The sequence below is a fragment of the Amphiprion ocellaris genome, chromosome 18 (genome assembly GCF_022539595.1).
Source record: "Amphiprion ocellaris isolate individual 3 ecotype Okinawa chromosome 18, ASM2253959v1, whole genome shotgun sequence".
In the NCBI taxonomy this organism is placed as follows: Eukaryota; Metazoa; Chordata; class Actinopteri; family Pomacentridae; genus Amphiprion; species Amphiprion ocellaris.
Window position 1 is genome coordinate 21,808,667 of NC_072783.1, and position 19,265 is coordinate 21,827,931.

At 38.4% G+C, this 19,265-nt stretch overlaps 1 protein-coding gene across 3 annotated transcripts; it reads left to right on the top strand.

Annotated features, from left to right (window-relative positions):
• The first annotated feature begins 501 nt into the window (after positions 1–501).
• Positions 502–9,215, top strand: LOC129347363 (DNA repair endonuclease XPF-like). Of its 3 annotated transcripts, XM_055004296.1 has the most exons (9): positions 502–613; positions 877–1,089; positions 1,482–1,569; positions 1,886–2,035; positions 2,354–2,435; positions 4,351–4,519; positions 4,611–4,651; positions 7,963–8,143; positions 8,260–9,215. In XM_055004296.1, exons 6-9 carry the CDS (start codon positions 4,365–4,367, stop codon positions 8,297–8,299), a joined length of 417 nt encoding a protein of 138 aa, XP_054860271.1. In that variant the 5' UTR covers positions 502–613; positions 877–1,089; positions 1,482–1,569; positions 1,886–2,035; positions 2,354–2,435; positions 4,351–4,364; the 3' UTR covers positions 8,300–9,215. The 3 variants fall into 3 exon arrangements, with proteins under 3 accessions (XP_054860271.1, XP_054860272.1, XP_054860273.1); XM_055004297.1 differs by lacking the exon at positions 1,886–2,035; XM_055004298.1 differs by lacking the exons at positions 502–613; positions 877–1,089; positions 1,482–1,569; positions 1,886–2,035 and adding an exon at positions 5,337–5,447 and having other exon boundaries at positions 2,077–2,435.
• Positions 9,216–19,265: the final 10,050 nt, after the last annotated feature.

Here is a 19,265-nt window from a genome sequence, read left to right on the forward strand (position 1 = left end):
ATTTTACCTGGAAATAATTGCTGAATTCATTGGCCATCTGTTCATGTTATCACTGCACTGGGGTTGTTAGATAACACTGCAGTCATAAAATCAGTGTTTTAACTAAACAGAACAGCAGTTTGAAAACTTGCCGGTGAACTTTTTCACACTTTTCCACAGTCTGACAACAGAAAAACTGAATAATAGCTAAATAAAAACAGATTTATCAGGAACTGGACTGCATTAAAATGCATATATGCATGAGCAGAGGAGAAGCTAACATCTGCAGATAGTTTTTAGGGTTAAAAATTTCAATTCAAACACATTTTTCTGGTAAGACATTGTTTTTTTTCTCTTGTTCCTCCACATAGAACTACAGCCAGATAAAACTACATGTGTGGTCGGGTGCAGTGTCTCTTCTCTCTGCATTAATTTCATTTTACAGCTGTTCATACAATACATAATTATAGAATATTATACCATAGGTAAATCGCACTTGCTTTGCACATCCACTCTAAACTCCTGACTGAGTGTGCCAGTACACAGATGCCATTGTTTAGTTGAGGTTTCTTAGCAACCAAAGCAACACAAACATTGACTACCAGAAGTTTGGAGCTGCACCCTATTTTCAGAGGTAAAGTGGTCCTTCAATCTTATTTTCTCAAAATGTGTTTACCTGATGCATTTCTTTCCAATCAGACACAAAACACACATTACTTGTTCTTGAAGTTTAGTTCATGAAGTCAGAGTTGTGTGCACCAGGGTAGTTGATAAGTTCTCAGGTGTTTAGTTTTTAGCAACTTTGAAACAAAAAACTACTACTATAATAAGGTTTTGGTGTTTCTGTCACATCATATCAAAAGAGCTTTTCACTTCTTCTTTCTCCTTCTGATTTAGACAAAACTACCATTCATCACTCAGATACGTTTACAGCACCAGACTCCCAGGGAACGACAGGAGAAAGGAGCCACAATCAAATAAATCAAGACCCATTCAACACTGAATTTACCAAGACACTGACAAAAAGCAGCCCACGCTTTGGGGCCTTGAGTCACCACTCATTCTTCTCCCGGCACAACCCTCATCCACACCGGGTGACACATATTCAAGGTAGGCAGAACAAGGTCTCTAAACTAACTCCTTTCCATTCCTTTCCTTTCCTTTCCTTTCCTTTCCTTTCCTTTCCTTTCCTTTCCTTTCCTTTCCTTTCCTTTCCTTTCCTTTCCTTTCCTTTCCTCTAAACAACTTTCAAATAATTATATGCATTTTTTAGAGCTGTGTTTAATTGTTACCACTCATTATCATGATCATTACTGGATGGAGAAATGAGCAATTATTGATCACCATAATTGACTCTCTATTCAACACAAATTAAAAAACAGATTATTTCTGACACCTGCCTGCGTTTCCATTCAGAGGGAACTGTAGAGAATTTTCACCTGACACTGCAGTCTCCCTGAGCACTTTAGCATCTATTGATTGATTATTGATTTATTTCGCAGCACTGTTTTCAGAAGCCTGGAGGGATGAACTTAAAGAACTTGTTGCAAAAGTCAATCTGTCTTTCGAGCACAATTGGGAAAAAATGAGGTATGTATATTGCTGTAATCCAGATAACGACACACTTTTTGCCTAACTACTGTTTTTACCTGAAACTAAAATTTCAGTATAATAGTATAATATGCCCTTTTCTAGCAGTAGAGATCACCTGAAGTGGAATTTTTAATTGTAATATGGCAAAAGAAGCTTTTGGCATGCAGAAACATTGTATACAGTTTGCCCAATTCTAGCTATAAAGTGCTTGACAAAACAAAAGAATCAAGCTGCTAGCATGGCAGTGTTCTATGTATGGCTCCTCCTAGCCCCTGTAGATATTAAACTGGATGCATGTATCGATATATTCCAGGACCAACCTGAGGATGAATTTGTGCACCAAAAGACTTAGTATTCAGCTGATACTGGGAGAATCATCCCTCCATCCAGCAAGTCTTACCTGCACAGATTTCATTCCCAGCACCTAAAGTATCCTCAACCCTTCCAGGATCAAGAACTCACGGTGACTCACAGCTCCACTGATCTTGAGTTCCTTTGTAATCGTCAAAAAGTGGCATTTTGGGGTAGTTTGGCGTTGAAATGAAGCACAGCTAAGTAATATTTTATCTCGGTAAAGAAGGGTTTAAAAGCAGATTTCCAAAGTCACAGAAATAATTCAGAGAGCAAAGCTTTTGGTCTAAAGTTACACTTGTTAAAAAATAGCCTTCGACGCAGCTTTGTCACAGAGAACCACGGGAGATTAATGAGGCGCTTGATGTAAGTTGTGAAGTTTTTGTGGATTGTGAGCTAATGCTGTGATGGTCTGCTGCTCTGGTGTCAGGTTTTGGAGCTGCTCTGTCAGATCCTGCAGACAGACTCGCTGTCCACAGTGCAGCAGTGGCTTCTGCTTGCAGGCCAAAGAGGTAAAACACGTCATTCCACATGGACAGCCAAGTTATAAATACCACCAACTCTCACTTACATTTGGAGTCTCCAGACTAATGCTTTCTATTGCAGGAGCCTTTCAAAGTCTGCTTCCACCCACAAATGGTATAATATATGACACATTACAAGCCAATGGCAGTGAATTTATATCAACTAGGCATTTCTCAGATGGTTGGCAAATGGTCAGAATGAGTTTGCTGCTCAGATCTTGCCCTACTTTACATTTAAAAAAAGACATTTCTGTACACTGGCTTTGGGTTTTACATGCTAAATATTTTTCTAATATCAATTCTTTAATGAATACTGCAATTTAATTCCTTTTTAAGTTTCTATCGGCATATATCTTACTAAAGGTTATTCATCAGATGTTTTGCAAACTGGTGTGGTTAAAGTTTTGCATTATACGGTCAAAAAAGAATCAGAATTTTTACTGTGTCACCTGCCGACTGCTGTAGAGAATCTGATGTTCACCCCAGTTATGACAGACAAGTTAATAAAACTATGGACAAATACCCATAATTACACTCTAAATGCCCTATACATATCAATTCTTAATGTTTAGTCAGTTTCATTAAATTATTTGAACATTGTATGAGTTCAAATATATAAAAACAGCATAAATTATAAAATTAGGGTTCAAAGAAGTATCACCTGCAGCTTCGTTATAAATTTGTAGTTTCCAGACTGATTTATACAGTCTGACACTGTGCACTTTTCCCACACACTCATGATTTATCAAATGGCACATTAAACATTAGTGACAATTAATTTATATCAATAGACGGGTTTGTAGGCCCACAGCATACATATTTTTGGCAGTTATTTGGTCACGTTGAAAATGCAAAATGGATAAAAATCTGTTTTGTGGCTCAAATTTTACACTAATGCTCATTACTGTACCCTGTTCTTCGGTCTAACATGCTTAATAGCCTTCTGTTGTCAATTTATTGAATAGATTTCCTATTTAATGTTTTCTCTTCTCTACTTATTATATTGCCACATACGCTTCTATATGTTATTCATGGCTCTTCATTCAGTGTCTTGCATCACTTGTGGCCATGTGCCCGAATTATACCATAAAGAAAATAATCAGACTGTTTTATTTTTTACTTTGCCTCCTGCAGACCACTGATAGTTAATAATAATAGTAAATAATAATAGATAGTAGTTAATAATTTACAAAAGCATCTAGAAATACCCATAACTCCATTGTAAATGTCCTCTGCAGACGGCTGCAATCCAAACTGAAATACTCATTCTTAGATATTGTTAAAAATAGATTCTTATCAATACATATCTCTCTCAAAGTATGAAAATTGAGTAGTTGGTAGGTCGTGTCAACCACAGCCCAGAGGCAATGCTCTTAAATCCAGCAAAAGAGGGACATTACTTTCTGCACAGCGCTGATTATTCACTACAGGGCATTTAACATGCGACTGATTGTGTGCAATACTTTTTTAGGTAATGACTGATCTTATTGACAACAGAGATCTCAGAAACTTGTCAATCAGATGTGGTACCAGTGGCATTATAGCTCATAGTAATGGATCTCTCTTATTATAATTCTTTGGCTTTTAATTCACTTGGTGAGCCACGGCCGTATAATATTGCCTTGAATCGATTAAAAAAAGCTGTGCACACTTTCTTCTTCTTCTTTTTGGTGCATCTTGTGAATATGAACCTCATCTGTGCTAATTATTGATACTGAAATATTTTTTTAATGATGAATGCATTTAAGGACTCCAGTTTTCTGGAGTCCTTTCAAGGTTTTCTGTTCTGTATTTAATTACTGCAACTCATAGAGCTCTCTGAGTGAACCACTGAAAGCTTATATTTTCCTGTATTACTGTGATAACTCTTCTGCTGGTGTTATGTGATTCAACACACCCTCAGAGAAGGACCTTGTGATGGGGATGCTCAGACGAGCTCTGGACGGCGTCGACCTCTCAGGCCGTCGTAACCAGCGAACCTTCCAGCAGCTCCAGGCTTTTCATCCAGGTGCATCTCCACCAGCGTACAGTCCATCATTTGACCAGCCGTGGAGAAAACCCTGGAGAACGAGGTCAGAGCGATGACTCACATTTTCATCAGTTTTCTCTGCTGGCAAATATTTCAAGTTTAACACCTTTAATCTTGTTTATTTTCCTCCACAGCTCATACAAAGCGAATCCGATTTCCGGCGATGACAAACCAGGTAACTCAACACTTCCTCTGTTCCTTGTGTGCCTCAGTTTGCTGTTTATTATGAACACAACATTTTTTGCTCCTTCTTTTATTGCCATGATTGAGTATTTTTTTATGCAGTTGCCTTTTATGTGCATCCTTGGATTAAGTAACATCGCTCTGTCTTATACGATACAATCAATTTTAAGTGTGACGTTTTTTAGCATCAATCTTTTTGATGAAACCAGAGGAAACCCTGAGAATCAATAAAATCCTTCAGCCAGCTCCTCTTTTGAAATGTTCATTGTCTTCCTGTCAAATTTTCTTGATTGATTTGTCTATTGTATTTTTTTTCTTAAAGGGTGTAGACTATGCAGTTTCACAATAATCACAAAACAGTCAGAGCAGTGGTCCTGCAGTCTTTCTCACTGCGCAATATCTGTCTGTATCGTATCTGCATGGATAATAATGTACAATGTAGACAAAATGCTGCCTCTTTTGCATTATACAGTATGTCATTGATTCAATGATCTGTATCTATGATAATATGTAGCTGCAGAAAAAGAGCACTTTTCTGATCTAGTGCAAGTAAGAACTAAACATTCACAAAACACCTGCTGATTGCATAATGACTTTCCATTCTTTTCAGAGTAGAGCAGGTGGCAAATGTAAAAGTGCTGTCCCTATAGGAATTTGACTGGAGTGTCTCTTTGCAGAGAGGATTGGAGATGCAGAGGTCCTTGAAATCCATGCAGGACCTCAGGATCATCCTCAGAATCCTGCACTTCAGAGTGCATAAAGTCGTTTTGACTGTGCTGATAACTGCAGTATGATAATTTTGTTTATTGCTCCCATGATCACAGGTTATTCTTAGCATGTTTGCTTTATACCTCGATATTTCTGTGTGCACATGCTGCTTTCATCAGAGGACTTCACCAGATTGCTTTTCATTTGCACTTCATTAACACCATATATTGTAGCTGTAATAGTGTTGGCCCATGCTGCGGATGATGTCATATTATCTATCAGCTGTCTGACGTAGTCTGGCACCATATTAGGCAACGTTGTATGAACTGTTGCTTGATGTGAATTAAAATTTCAAATTGGATTTTTAAAAATGATTTTGTGCACCTAAACATGATCTAATCGAACTAAAAATGCCAAAATCAAAGTAGAAATGCATATTGCATTATAACATTGTTGACTTTGTTTCCAGACAGAAGGTTATAAGTTGCAATGCATTTAGCAACACAGTGTCACTTAGGATGCTAAATGGTGCACCTGGAATAGCAAACCTACCTTGCTAAATGCACATAAATCTGCAGCAGGACAGATGATCTTATTTCCTTTGAAAAATATGAAGTCCAAAAGTATAATTAACATGATTTTAAGTAGAGACTTCTCTTGAGAAATGTGAACTTGAATTCATGCATAAAGCATGGCACACATTAGCATAATTCTGTATGATGGAGGAACCTTTTTCCCTTTCCTTACTCTGTGTCCCTTCTGTTGTGGATAAAATGCTGAATGTCTTCAGTAATGCCTGTACAGTACAGGAGCACAGCTGTGAACAGAAGTTTACATACACTCTGAAAGACAATGTAGATCATGACAGCCTTGAGTTTCCCATGACTCCTACAACACTTAATTTTCTAGAATGGAATGACTGAAACACACGCATCACAAAAAGCAATCGGGCATTTTGGGGTTTTCACTGATATGGCTAAGTCTGCTGAGTCAAAAATATACATACAGCAATTCTAATTTTGGATTCAGTGTTCCTTTGCCCATTTTGTTTTTACCTCAGTTTGTTATACTTGCAAACAACTGATTGCACAGTTGATTTTGTAATCTGAAACATCTTTGAAATGGCTCCAAGTGACTTTCCTCACTTGTTGAAGTCGAGATTTGTTGTTTCATATCTGTACTCTGCTCCTTCGACTTTGAGTCTATCAAATGGGTTGTAATTAAATTGACTCGGGGAAGCAGCTCTAGTCAGTCATAATCACTCATGAAAATTTAAGAGGCCATGGCACTTTCAATTGATTCCCACAGCTTTCTACATCACTAGAACTGATAATTCAAGTAGCTGTATGTATATTTTTGACCCAGCAGATTTTGTCATCGTTCCAGAAGACCTATAATATATCTTTGAATGAACCAAAATGTATGATTGTTATTTGTGACAAAGATGCATGTGTTTCAAGGTCTTTACAAGTGTATGTAAACTTTTGTTCACGACTATTTATGACACTGCAGATCAGGTTACATTCAGCCAGATATTATCAAGATTAGACCTCTTCATGTAGCTGACTCAGATTTCCCAGTCAGCACATGAAGGACAGAAGGACAGAGGGACAGAGGGACAGAGGGACAGAGGGACAGGGGGACAGAAAGACAGAGGGACAGAGGGACAGAGGGACAGTAGGACAGAAGGACAGAGGGACAGAAGGACAGAGGGACAGAGGGACAGAAAGACAGAGGGACAGAGGGACAGAAGGACAGAAGGACAGAGGGACAGAGGGACAGAAGGACAGAAGGACAGAGGGACAGAAGGACAGAGTGACCGAGGGACAGAGGGACAGAAGGACAGAAGGACAGAGGGACAGAGGGACAGAGAGACAGAAGGACAGAAGGACAGAGGGACCAAGGCCACGAGACGACGACACCCAGAGACGACCAACAGCCATGAGTGGAGGAACAGGAAGGATGTTAAGGAGCGTGGAGGAGCAGGATGCACTGCTAATTTAAATGGGCTTTAGTCAGAAGACGACAGATACTGCATGTTTACAGAAGACTTTAGTACATAGTTATGTCTGCATCTCTGACTAAAGGAAGGTGCTATAAATCTAGACTGCTGGGTGACTTCCCATGATGCACCTCTCCTCTTTGGAGAAAGAGGAAACTTTGGATTTGTTGGGTTTCACTGTTCTTAACCTGATTATATGAGGTTCCTGGAGTTGACATATGTAGTAAACTGGTAGAATATAATTAAAATGTAATGTGACTGAACTGAATATCAGACTGAACACATTTCATTTAAACATGTTGGGGACAAGTTCATTCTTTGTTTGACCTGATTGAACTTGAAAAGAGACAAACACCAAAACAAGAAAACTGCATCTGTTTGTTCAGGAGTTTGACATCATCAACATGACCATTTTAGTGAATGGACATGCCAGATTTATATGAATATAGATTATTTTACTTCAGTATTTAAAGAAGGAAATTGTATGAATAAGTCTTGTAACAACACAACTGTTGCTGTAATACCTTGTTAATAACCTATAAAGGAGGTGAATGTTCTTTCTTTAAAGTTCTGTTTGTTTCACTCCCATCCAGACTATCCGTCACTACCTGGACCCCCTGTGGCATCAGCTAGGAGCAAAGACCAAGGCTCTGGTTCAGGACCTGAAGGTGCTGAGGGTCCTCCTGCTCTACCTCACCCAGTACGACTGTGTCACCTTCTTCAATTTGCTCGAGTCCCTGCGCTCCAGCCAGAAGAACTTTGGCTCCAATTCAGGTAAACTAGAAGTACTTAGTTGCTCTCAGTGCCTGATTGAATGAAAGTTCCTTCTTCATTTTGTAATCTATATATTGTTTCTGTGTTTGATTGCTTGTGTCTGTTGTGACTTTCAGGTTGCTTGTTCCTGGACTCCTGTTGGCGACTACATTTTAACCCCAGACACTTGTGTTGAGCGTAAGAGCGTCAGTGACCTGATTGGCTCGTTGCAGAGCGGCCGCCTCTACACCCAGTGCCTCTCCATGACCCGCTACTACAGGAAAGCAGTGCTGCTCATCGAGTTCGACCCGGCTAAACCGTTTTCCCTCATGGCCTGGTCAGACTTCCGTCATGAGATTTGTCAAATGATGTTTCTTCAAAGCTTACTTTACTCACATTGCACTTCCCTCGCCTCCGTATACTCTGGTGCCCCTCCCCACACGCCACAGCCGAGCTCTTCCTGGAACTAAAACAAGGCCGACCCGAACCCGATGCTTCAGCAGCTCAGGCGGTCACAGCTGAGTCAGACCTTGTGGCTGAATCAACAGACCTCTACAACCCCGGACCTTATGACTTCCTCTTGAAAATGCCGGGGGTCAATATGAAAAACTACAGGGCTCTTATTAAAAATGCAGACAGTTTGGCAGACCTAGCCAAACTCAGCCAGAACAAGCTGGCAGAAATACTTGGGAATGCTAATAAAGCTAAGTTGCTGTATGAGTTTCTGCATAATGTCGCTGATGTTCCTGCTCCTGTTCAGAAGACCAAACAGACATGATGGACAGTAAATCAGATATTTTGACCGATGTATGTGAATAACTTTTCAGTGACATCAGGATCATTTTTTGTCATCAAAATGTGTGTTGTTTTAATATGCAGAATGAATTTAATATTGCAAATATTTGTATTGTATTTTGGAAACTACTTTGCAAATGTGTGCAATTGTATTATTTTTACTCAGAAACAAACAATATTTTTACATTGTGCAATAATAAAATGTCAACTTCTTTTGAAATTTATAATAACGTGTTATTTCAAAGTACAGCTTTCCAGAACAACACAGCTGTTTAATTAAATTCATGTTTGTAAAGCACTGATTCAGAACATAAATGACCTCAGGGCACCTCATATCGTGGGTCACCCAGCAACCCAACAAACCCAGTGATTCTAGTAGGAAAACTCCAGCAGAACCAGGCTCAGGGACGGTGGCATTAGTCTCGCCTGGTTAGGGTGATTGTAAAGAGGAGAGAGGAAGGGATAGCAGACAGACACAGATAATAAATGTAACACAAGAACAATAAACACTCCAGAGTTTGGTGGGATTTGTAACCACAGATCAGAGTAGTGCCACTCCAAAGAACAAAGATACCTGCAGACAAAACACAAACTAGAGCAGAAAGAACGGCTGCACAGGGAGAACATGCAAACTCCATGCAGAAAGATCCCCGGAAAGCCAACCAGGGACCTTCTCGCTGCAAGGCGAAAGCGCTAACCACTACACCACTGTGCAGCCCCAGATAAGACATAAGAACATAAAAATTTAAAAAATTGAAAAAAACTGAAAAAGAGCAAATGTGTGTTCTGTTTGAATGACAAACTTCTCTGCAGAAACATTTACCACTTGAGGGTTAACATAGATTTCCATGACCTTTTCCTCCATTGCTCTCATTGCACCAGGTTCAACAACCTCAAAATGAGATTAGAATAAAACATTAATGAATATGTGTTGAAGAGAAATTGGACTGCCACATGTTGCAATCAGTATCAATTAATCTTAAACAACACAATTTAGTCATAATGGGTTTAAATGAGATCATTTTTGTCCCTAATAGCTTCAATTTCAATTTCAATTTAGTCTATTTGAAAGGGGACAATACAATTTCATAAAACACATGATTACACATGGTTTAAAAAGCCAGAATTAGCCGGAAGGCTAGTTTTCATCTGTAGTCCCCTCGCCATGATATGAAAAAGCAGTGAAATACATCTACAAGAGAAAAACATGAATAGACACTTGATATGGCACTAATGTAACAAATAACATATACATAACAAACTGTTAAGAGAGCACAAGGCACACGATCAGTGTATTTATCTGGCAATTGGATTTTCCGTTCTGAAACGGGTATTGAAAGACAAAAAACGAGTGGTTATTTGATTTTCGTTTTAAAATACAAAAATTAAAATTGAAATACAAGGCGTTTTTCCTTTTCATGATCAAAAAGGGATATACGATTTTTTTTAAATGCTTTGATTTTCGTTTTATATTTATAATAGCAACAAAGTAAAATCAGTAAGAGACAGAAAAAATGTCCGTTTTTTCATTTTCTGAGACCGGAAGTGGTCATCAGCAAGTGTGGAGCCAAACGACAACAAGATTCTCAGAGGGCGGAGCCAGAGAGCAGCGATTGGTCAGACTGACTGAGAGCCAGAGAGCAGCGATTGGTCAGACCATAGATAATATAGAAGACAGCGCGCTAGCGGAGCTAGTCTATATATATCTATGGTCGGCACGTTTGGTAGCATCTCTGGCTGCTGTTGACCTTGTTTTTGGAGTAAAACACGGTAAGAAGATAAATACTTCTAACAAGTAGCGTTGTTTTGTTGTACGTTAAGTCAGCGACTTGTGAAGAGTTGTGTTTTGTCGTGTTTGAGCAGTTGGTCCGGACGCGTTAGCTAGCTAAGCGGCTAAGTTAGCTAGCGGGCTAATTAACACAGGTGGCTAACTTACCGCTGAACACCTGTGTTAGTTGCTGCCTGTCCGTCATTATTAGAATGACCTTCTCAACCTGTATTTCTCTGCTGTGTATTTTAGATTTTAAAAAAGTTATTTTACTTTAAGGTTAACTGAAACCCGTTGAGCTTCACTGAAGTTTAACATTCAGCTGGTTTGAATTAAACTGTGCTTGACTTAACATTGCCCAACATTCCCTCTCTGAATCTCCATATTTTCATTGAATTCCTTCTCTCTTCCACTGCTCAAGTTCAATCCAGTATATAAAATGACATTAATAGTGAATAAACTAACAACCAGCCATTGTGTTTATTTATTACTACTGTGTGTATTTGTAGTAAAACATGAGTTGAAACATCCTACTTTTGGATCTAGAACTGCACAAGCCGTTCATTTTCAGTCACCTGACGAGTTAAACTCCCCTTTTTCTGTGAGGTTGAAGCAGAAAGTCTGAATTAACAAAGAAAGTTGTTTATAATTTGTGATACCTGTTATCTCTGACTGAGGCTTTAGTTTTTGTTGAGCCGATTTACACGTAGAAACTTTGTTCAGGAAGATTTCTTAGTAGCTCAGAGGACAGGCTGCTTTTTACACAACCTTGTAAGAGAATGTCTGTCAATGCTTTCAGCAGAATTTAGAAACACAACACTTCCTAAACAGATATTTTGAGGCTGTGAGGTTGAACGTTTGAGAGTATGTCAGTGTGTTTGTTTGTGGTCTTTCTGTTTCTAGGTGGAAGCTGAATTAGTGAGGATGACTCCTGCTCCTGTCATCTCTAAGCTCCTCCCACATCTTTACCTGCACATGAGGAAAATCACTCCTGTAGAATGCAGGTATGTTTGTCATTATTATAAAAAGATGTTGCCTGGTGACCTGTCAGAAACCCATTATACAAAGTCAGCCAAAATAATGTTTACACACATCAGGAAAAGAAAAACTTGCATAAATATTTCAATACCAAATTTATTCAGACATCACGAGATTAATAAAAGTTATCTTTGGCCTCTACAATTACAAGAGGTGCTCAAAGTGGTGGCCACTGGCTTCCAGACATTTCTGTTCTGTTGTAGACGTCACTTGTTGATGCTCCATTCATGAGGGTAGCGCCATCTGTTGGGAAAACATCGTACAACAGGACACAGAGTTATCGTGATTTGATCAAACTTAGAAAGAGGAATCTATATGTATAGAAGTACTTATACAAATGAAATATTTATAAAAGTTTTTCTTTTCCTGATATGTGTACATTATTTTGGCTGACTCTGAACTTAATGAAAACAAAACTGTCATTTAATTGTTGCTCTGAAAACTTCTTTAGTGAAAACCAGCTGGTGTTCTGCTTTGAAACAAACTGCTGTTGAGGTCTGTGTTTTTAGGTTTAACTCCACAGTTTCTGAATGAACTGATAGTTGTTTTTTTTCCTGATCAATGTGGACGTTATAATTCATGGTAACATTTACTGATCATATAATCAGCATGACAATATAACAGTATAACATTATGACCACCTGACTAATACTGTGTTGGTCCCTTTATGCTGCTAAAACTCCTCTGACCCAGTGGTTCATCAGAACCTCTGGGGATGTCCTGTGGATTCTGTGGATCCTGTGGGTTGCAGGGTGGGTCCTACCTAGACCAGGCTGATCCTGGACCATCCCACAGATGCTCAATCAGATCTGGATGTGGGGAGTGTGGAACCCAGGTGAACAGCTTAACTCTGTCGTGTTCCTCGGACCACTGCTGAGCAGTTTTAGTTCTTCCTGCTGAGGGAGGCAGCTGGCATCAAGGACTGCTGTTGCCATGGAGACTAGGGGGTTGTTTGTCCTGCAGTGTTTAGGTGGTGGTACATGTCAAACATCCACATGAATGTCAAGGTTTCCCAGCAGAACGTTGCATTAGAACAAGATGATGGATGTTGTTCTCTTCAGCTGTCAGTGGTCAGAATGTTGTGGCTGATCGGTGGATCTGTCTGCCTTTACTCTGACATCCAGAGTTATACAAAAGTGTAGTATGTGTGCAGTGCAGAAGAGATTTACTTTATTGTATGCATATTTTTGTTTTTTAAGGGAGAGCATTTTTTTTTTTTATCCACCTGAAGAAGACCTAATCTTTCCCTTCAAAGGATAGTTAATTGTTACTACGGCTTCCATAGTGGTCCCATCAGAGAAAATCATATCCATATACAGATTTTTATTAATTCCAGGGCTGGTTCAGTAAAGATTATAATAATAACTACATCAGATAATTCTTTGTCGCAGTTGGAATTTTGCAGCCTGAGTGATGGTTGAGAAGGTTTGCAGTTCTTGTTTTAGCAAAATATGTTACAATAGAAGATCTTTATTGTCATTGTACATGAAATTATCTGCAAACCAGCAAAGTGCATCAGTCTGAGGTATCTAAAAATAGATAAAGAAAAATGCTTCTAAAGCCAATAATAAACAGAATGTTTTGAGGGAATATTCTAAAAAGGAAAGAAAAGCTCCATTCTCACTCCTCTCAGGATAAACTGTCATTAAAATTGACTTTAAATTTAGCTTCAACACGAGATAAAAACATTTACTTTCATTACTGATATTGTCAAGTTTTAATAAAGTTCATGCTACTTTTATAAAATGATGAAAGTGAATAAATTGTATTTCTGTGATCTGTGTTTGATTTCTGTCTTTTCTCCTGTCATCCAGATGTTCAGAGGGAGATGATGCCACATCTGGTCCAGCTGATGGAAGGTCTTGAAGTTCTCTGACTGGCCTCGACTGAAGATGGTCGTCTCACTGGATTTAAGGTTCAGATGCTCAGTAACAAACTCCACCAATGTGCCAACAGGGAAGCTTTAGGTTTATTAAATGTTGCTATGAAGGTTTCACTGTTTTTCTTTGTGAATGCAATGAGCTCCAACTGAAACTTGAATTAGAACTTAGAAGTAAATCCTTCCATCTGAAAGGATTTAGTTGCATTAATAACCTCATAACATTGTAATTTTTATTCCAGTCTTGGCTGAAAATAGAATCTCTGTATTGATTCAGGTAAAAACTGAACTTCACAGCATGTTGGAGCAAAACAACCAGATGAAAACTGTGATGGTGTTGGATTGTCAGACCGTAATGTTGCAGCTCAAAGCAGCTTTTCTATCTCAGTTCATTCTGACATTCAGCTATAAATCAACACAGCAGATGGTGATCCATGCTGTGGAAGTCTCACATCTCCTGATTTAATGGAGCTGCTTTGCACTTTTTACACTGTTTATTCACCAACACTTTATTTAATAAAAGTCCCATCTAGTTTTTATGAGGAATGTGATGTTTTAATTTCTCTGTGAATAACTGCAGTCTAATGCAACAGCTGGAATTGTAACATCTGTCCTGATATTGATCATGAAGTATTGATCAGAATACTTATGGTTAGCAGTCATCCCTAAAGTTTTACATTAAAATCTTTACTTGTGTTGTGAACTTTGGTAAGAAGCAGAAACATTAGCGTTGCCATGGATACATGAGTGTTAAATTCTGTCCATGTTTCCATTTTGGGAAATGCAGTCCAGTTCCAGAATGTGGAGGAATTTAGTCTCAATCACAGTCAACAAATATTATCTGAAAGTTGGGTTATTGTTGTTTATCAGCACAATATAAAAAGATTAATGTTAGAAATATTCCAGTTAAGACTCTACAATATCATGATTTATGTAAATTTACCTCAATAATATGAATGTTCAGGTTAAGATTGTACAGTGATATTTATTATGTAAGTTTAGCTGATTAAAGTTTATGACTCTGCACTAAAATATTATTTAAATTGACATCATTATTATAATATTTAGGGTCAGACCCTACAGTATTGAGATTAAGAAATCAAATATTCTATAAAATGTAAATACACTGAACTAATTTGGATATATTTAAGTGAGACTCTACAATATTATTTATGACACAAATCTATCTAAATCAAAATTTTAATAATTTTCACGCCAAACATTTACTGGACTGATTTAAATATTAAAATCACTCCTTTCTAATCCTTTGCTGTACGTTCAAACCTGAGGCCTTAAATAGAAACACACAAGTATCTGATTGAAGGAACTTCTGCAGAGTCCTGGTTCCAGAACATGATGATAGAATTATAGACAAACTTTAACAAAAGCTGCCTGAGAGTTTACAGGTTTTTATGTTAGATTTCTTCAGTAATTTAATGAGAGTTATCAGCAAAAATCAAGTGTTCATTTGATGAACTTCATTTCCTAAAACATACAAAATTGGAGCTCATATCTTTGGCAGCTGTAAAGTTTCTGCTCCTTCAAAGTTCACAACACAATGAATGAATTCCTAAAACACTCTCAATGCTGGAGAGCGTTTGTGATGCTGAAGCAGTGATCAGTTTTTCTGTTTCTTCTCTGGAGATGCACAATGAGGGACGTCTGCAGAGACTGAGAAAGAGTCTCACCACATCCTGACATGAGGAAAAAGACTTTATTGAAGACTACAATGAGAAAAACTATCAGACAGCAGACGGCTGCATTCAAGGTGAGCTCTGAACATTTGATCTGGAACAGGAATTCAATAACAGCAGCATGAGCTTCATTTCAGTCTGTAGCTGCTGAATTCATGGATGAATCATCTGGCACTAGAGAGGAAGACCATCAAACATCCACGTCAGCTGATGGAGGTCCAAGAGTCTCACCAAACAAACAACCTACAGAGTGAAGACCTCAAATCTGATTGGACGGCCTCCTATTCAGCCACGTGTGAACAAATGCCTCTAAGTTGATTTGTTTTCTAAAATAAATCTAGTTTGAGTCCTAATCTATGCCTGTGTGTTTGCTTCTTTACACCGCTGTTAACAGTTTAGGCTGTTAGATTGTTCCAGATAAGACAAGTACAAGATTCTTCAGAGCCGTTCTACCACGAGCCTGACAGGAAGAACTCCAACAGCTACTGAATGTTCCTGTGGTTCCCTCAAGGCTACAGGAGGAGCCCTACGAGGACGAGCCGGTCCACCTGATGGTGGCCAGTCGCTGCGGTTCAAAGCCAACACCGACTACGTGGACTTCTACTGGACCACATGGAGGCCTTCAAACCGGACCAACAAGTTCACCGACTCCCCGACTCGTGGGTCTGAGGACGCCGCCGAGCCTCGGCCCAGCCGGCCTCCTGTCTGTGGGTGTTTGAGTGCTGAGAGGTTTGTGGATGCATGTGAACATTTCTGTGTTGAAACAGCAGCTTTGGACTCAGTAACGCCAGGAAAAACCAAGAGCTCCTTTATTTGTGACTTCCACTAAAAAAACTGAAGAAAATAAGTTTGCCAGGGTTCTGACTGAAAACAGATTATTAAATAATGAAAATAATCATTTAAATATTCCTTTAAACAATCCTTTTAGGTCTACATTTCCTTTACACTGACTTCTCTCTTTTTTTTCTCATTATCCCTTATTAATCCCACGAGGGGAAATTCTGATTTTTGCATATCTCCCCAGCTGGGGGAGTCAGAGCGACGGGTCAGTCATGGTACAGCGCCCCTGGAGCAGGACGGGTTAAGGGCGTTGCTCAAGGGCCCAACAGTGGCCGCATCGGGGCTTGAACCTCTGACCTTCTGATCAGTAGTCCAGAGACTTAACCGTTGCGCCACCACTGCCCCAAGCGAGCAGGAATTGAACCCGGGCCGCTGCGTCGGGGACCAGCCCCTGTACATTGGTCCCCCGCTTAACGCGCTGAGCTATACGGGCGCCCCATTCTTGGTATATGTACAAGTATTTTGGGTGGAATATACCATTAAGCCTAATGTTCAAGGGTTTTTCTGGGAATATACCATTAAACCAACCTTTTAGGTAAATGTTGGGTAGAATATACCATCAGATAAACCTTTTAGGTCAACATTGGAAGATTTTAGAGTAGAATATTACTCCAAATCATCCTTTTGGTCTACATTTAAGGTGGAATACTCCTTTACACCAAGATTTTTTGCTCAAGGATTTTGCATGGAATACTCGGTTAAACCAACGTTTTAGGTGCATGTCCAAGGATTTTTGGTGGAATGTTCCTTTAAAGTGGATGTTTGAGGACCTTGTAGGTGGAATACTTCCTGAAACCAACCTTTTAGGTCAACATTCAAAGATTTAAGGTGGAATATTCCTTTAAACCAACCTAAATTTCATGTTTTGATCATTATCAAGTGAGAAACCTCAATCCAGACTCCTCATAATGACATTTGAGATTTATGCTGCTGTTATTTGTTTAGTCCAGACTAAATGACAGAAATCCACAACTGTAATTTTATTTCAGGACTCGGTTATTAAATGTCAAAACAATCCATGTGACTCTAAAAACTCAACAGCTTTACAAACTCTAAGATTAAACTCTCCACAAGGATCCAAAATAAGTTGGACTTCTACATGAGAGCTTTAATTATTCTTCATCTACTTCCTGAAAAGTTTGGTCAATAAAAAAGACAAAAACTAATATTTTCAGCTGAACTAAAGACAGACTTTGTGATTTTTCTGCTCATGTTGTGTTGTTGTAAACTTACTCTTTCAAATAAATATCCTCCTAACCCCCTGGAAACCAGCGTTTGTCCTGTTTTTGTGTTGCTCCTCGGCGACCCTAGACAGCCGGGTCATGTTTTTTGAGCAACACACCATACTATGATGTTTTTACAATGAGGGTTCTACTATGGAACCAGTTTGACATGTTCAGGTGTTCTTTGTGTGAAAACTCAGAGATTTCAGGTATCAGAAGGTGGTTTTCAACTTTCTTTGTTAACTTTCTGCTTCAACTTTAAACTAAATTTCCTTCACTAACCCAGCCCTCTGGACTTCCAGTAAGCTGTGTTCCTATTGGCTGTCCAGGTGGCTGCTTGGTGTTATCAGGAACACCTGAGCAGCTCAGTCTCTTCCTGCTTTATTTAGCTGCAGACAAACATTTCCTCTGCTTCTCTTCACCACTGAACTGGGTTTGGCTCCGTTGCATTAGTTTGTTCTTTAGGCGTTGGCTTGCAGCTTCCAGCAGTAAAATCGTCTTTAATGTGTTTCTTGGTGTGTTTTAGGGCTTTGTACTGGATGGTTGTCTGGGTAAATGAGGTTCTTTAGCCACAGTTAGCACATGGTGCTAATGTGTGCAGTGATTAGTGGATTTGGTGCAGCTGAGTTGTGTCTTTATCTTGGCTGTAGTGAGTCTTTAGAGGTTTTTGGTCAGACACATTCTGTGTTCTTGTTTGAGAACCAGCGTTGGTTGTCCAGAAGGTAAGAGTTCCTGTCCTGATTCTCTGTTCTCAGAGGTTCTCTGGTAGGCTGCAGGAGACTTTAGCGTTTGGGTTGTACTAGTTTGGTTTTTGTATGGTTTCATTTGGACGACTATCTTGAGGCCCCTCCATGTGGTTTAGTGAGGTTTTCTGGAACAGTTCTACAAAGCAACCTGCAGCAGAAGAGACTTTGAGAGTTTTTAGGAAGTTCTGGAGACCAGACTTTAGAGCAGCAGAAACATTTGTCAGCAGTTAGAGCAGGAGAAGGTGAGGTTCAGAGTAGAAATGAGACAGAAACCTTCTTGACCTGTGTGGTGAGGTCCTGTACCAAGAGTTTGAGCAGGTTGTGAAGATTCTGTAGTTCTTTGGTCTGAAAGCACAAGAAGAGTCGACTCAGGAGATATTGTTGGTTCTTCTGTCACTCTGCAGTTTCCAGTTTCCTTAGACTGAATATCAAGTTTATATTTTAAATGATTTCCCATGTGAGCCCAAGAAGACTTCAATAAACTCCCTCCATCCCCTGGACACAACAGATTTTATTACCATGTCAAATCTTTTTTTTTTAAAATGTTTTTGAGTTTTAATCATAGTTTTAGCATAGTTTTTTCTCTTTGCTTGTTTAGTTTTGTCATGTGTGAAAGGTGCTAAACAAATAAAGTTGAATTGATAAACTGAATAATTGACTAACTCATGATTGTGGCAACAGAAGTATTTTCATTATGATTTAAGAGTTTGTTTCACTTTTAAGGTTGGGATTAAAATCTTGACAGAAAAAAAAAATTAAACAAATAAACTACATAAAAAAAGCAATTAAATCAAAGGAAAAAAACATTTAATACAATAAAACTTTTAAAAAGAAAATTAAATATCACATACAATTAAATGATATTAAACAGACAAAATATTTAATTAGATAATTAAACAGAAGATACAAAACATGTAATTATGAAATTAAAGTTTATTAAACAAAATACTAAACATTAAAGATGAAATATTTTAGATAATTAAACATTAAAAAATACAATTAAACAAGAAGAATATTGAACATTTAAAAAAAATACAAAACATTTAATTAGATTATTAAACCTTTAAAAAGATGAAACAATTAAAAAAATAAATGTTTAATTAGAAAATTAAATCTTAAAGACAATAAAACTTTAAATAGGAATTAAACAGAAAATACAA

Excerpts from the sequence above, each read along its gene's own strand:
- LOC129347363 (XM_055004296.1), top strand. The coding sequence starts at position 4,365 with ATGGGGATGCTCAGACGAGCTCTGGACGGCGTCGACCTCTCAGGCCGT. Across the intron at positions 4,520-4,610 it reads AGAAAACCCTGGAGAACGAG|CTCATACAAAGCGAATCCGA; the intron begins GTCAGAGCGATG and ends TTTCCTCCACAG. Across the intron at positions 8,144-8,259 it reads GAACTTTGGCTCCAATTCAG|GTTGCTTGTTCCTGGACTCC; the intron begins GTAAACTAGAAG and ends TGTGACTTTCAG.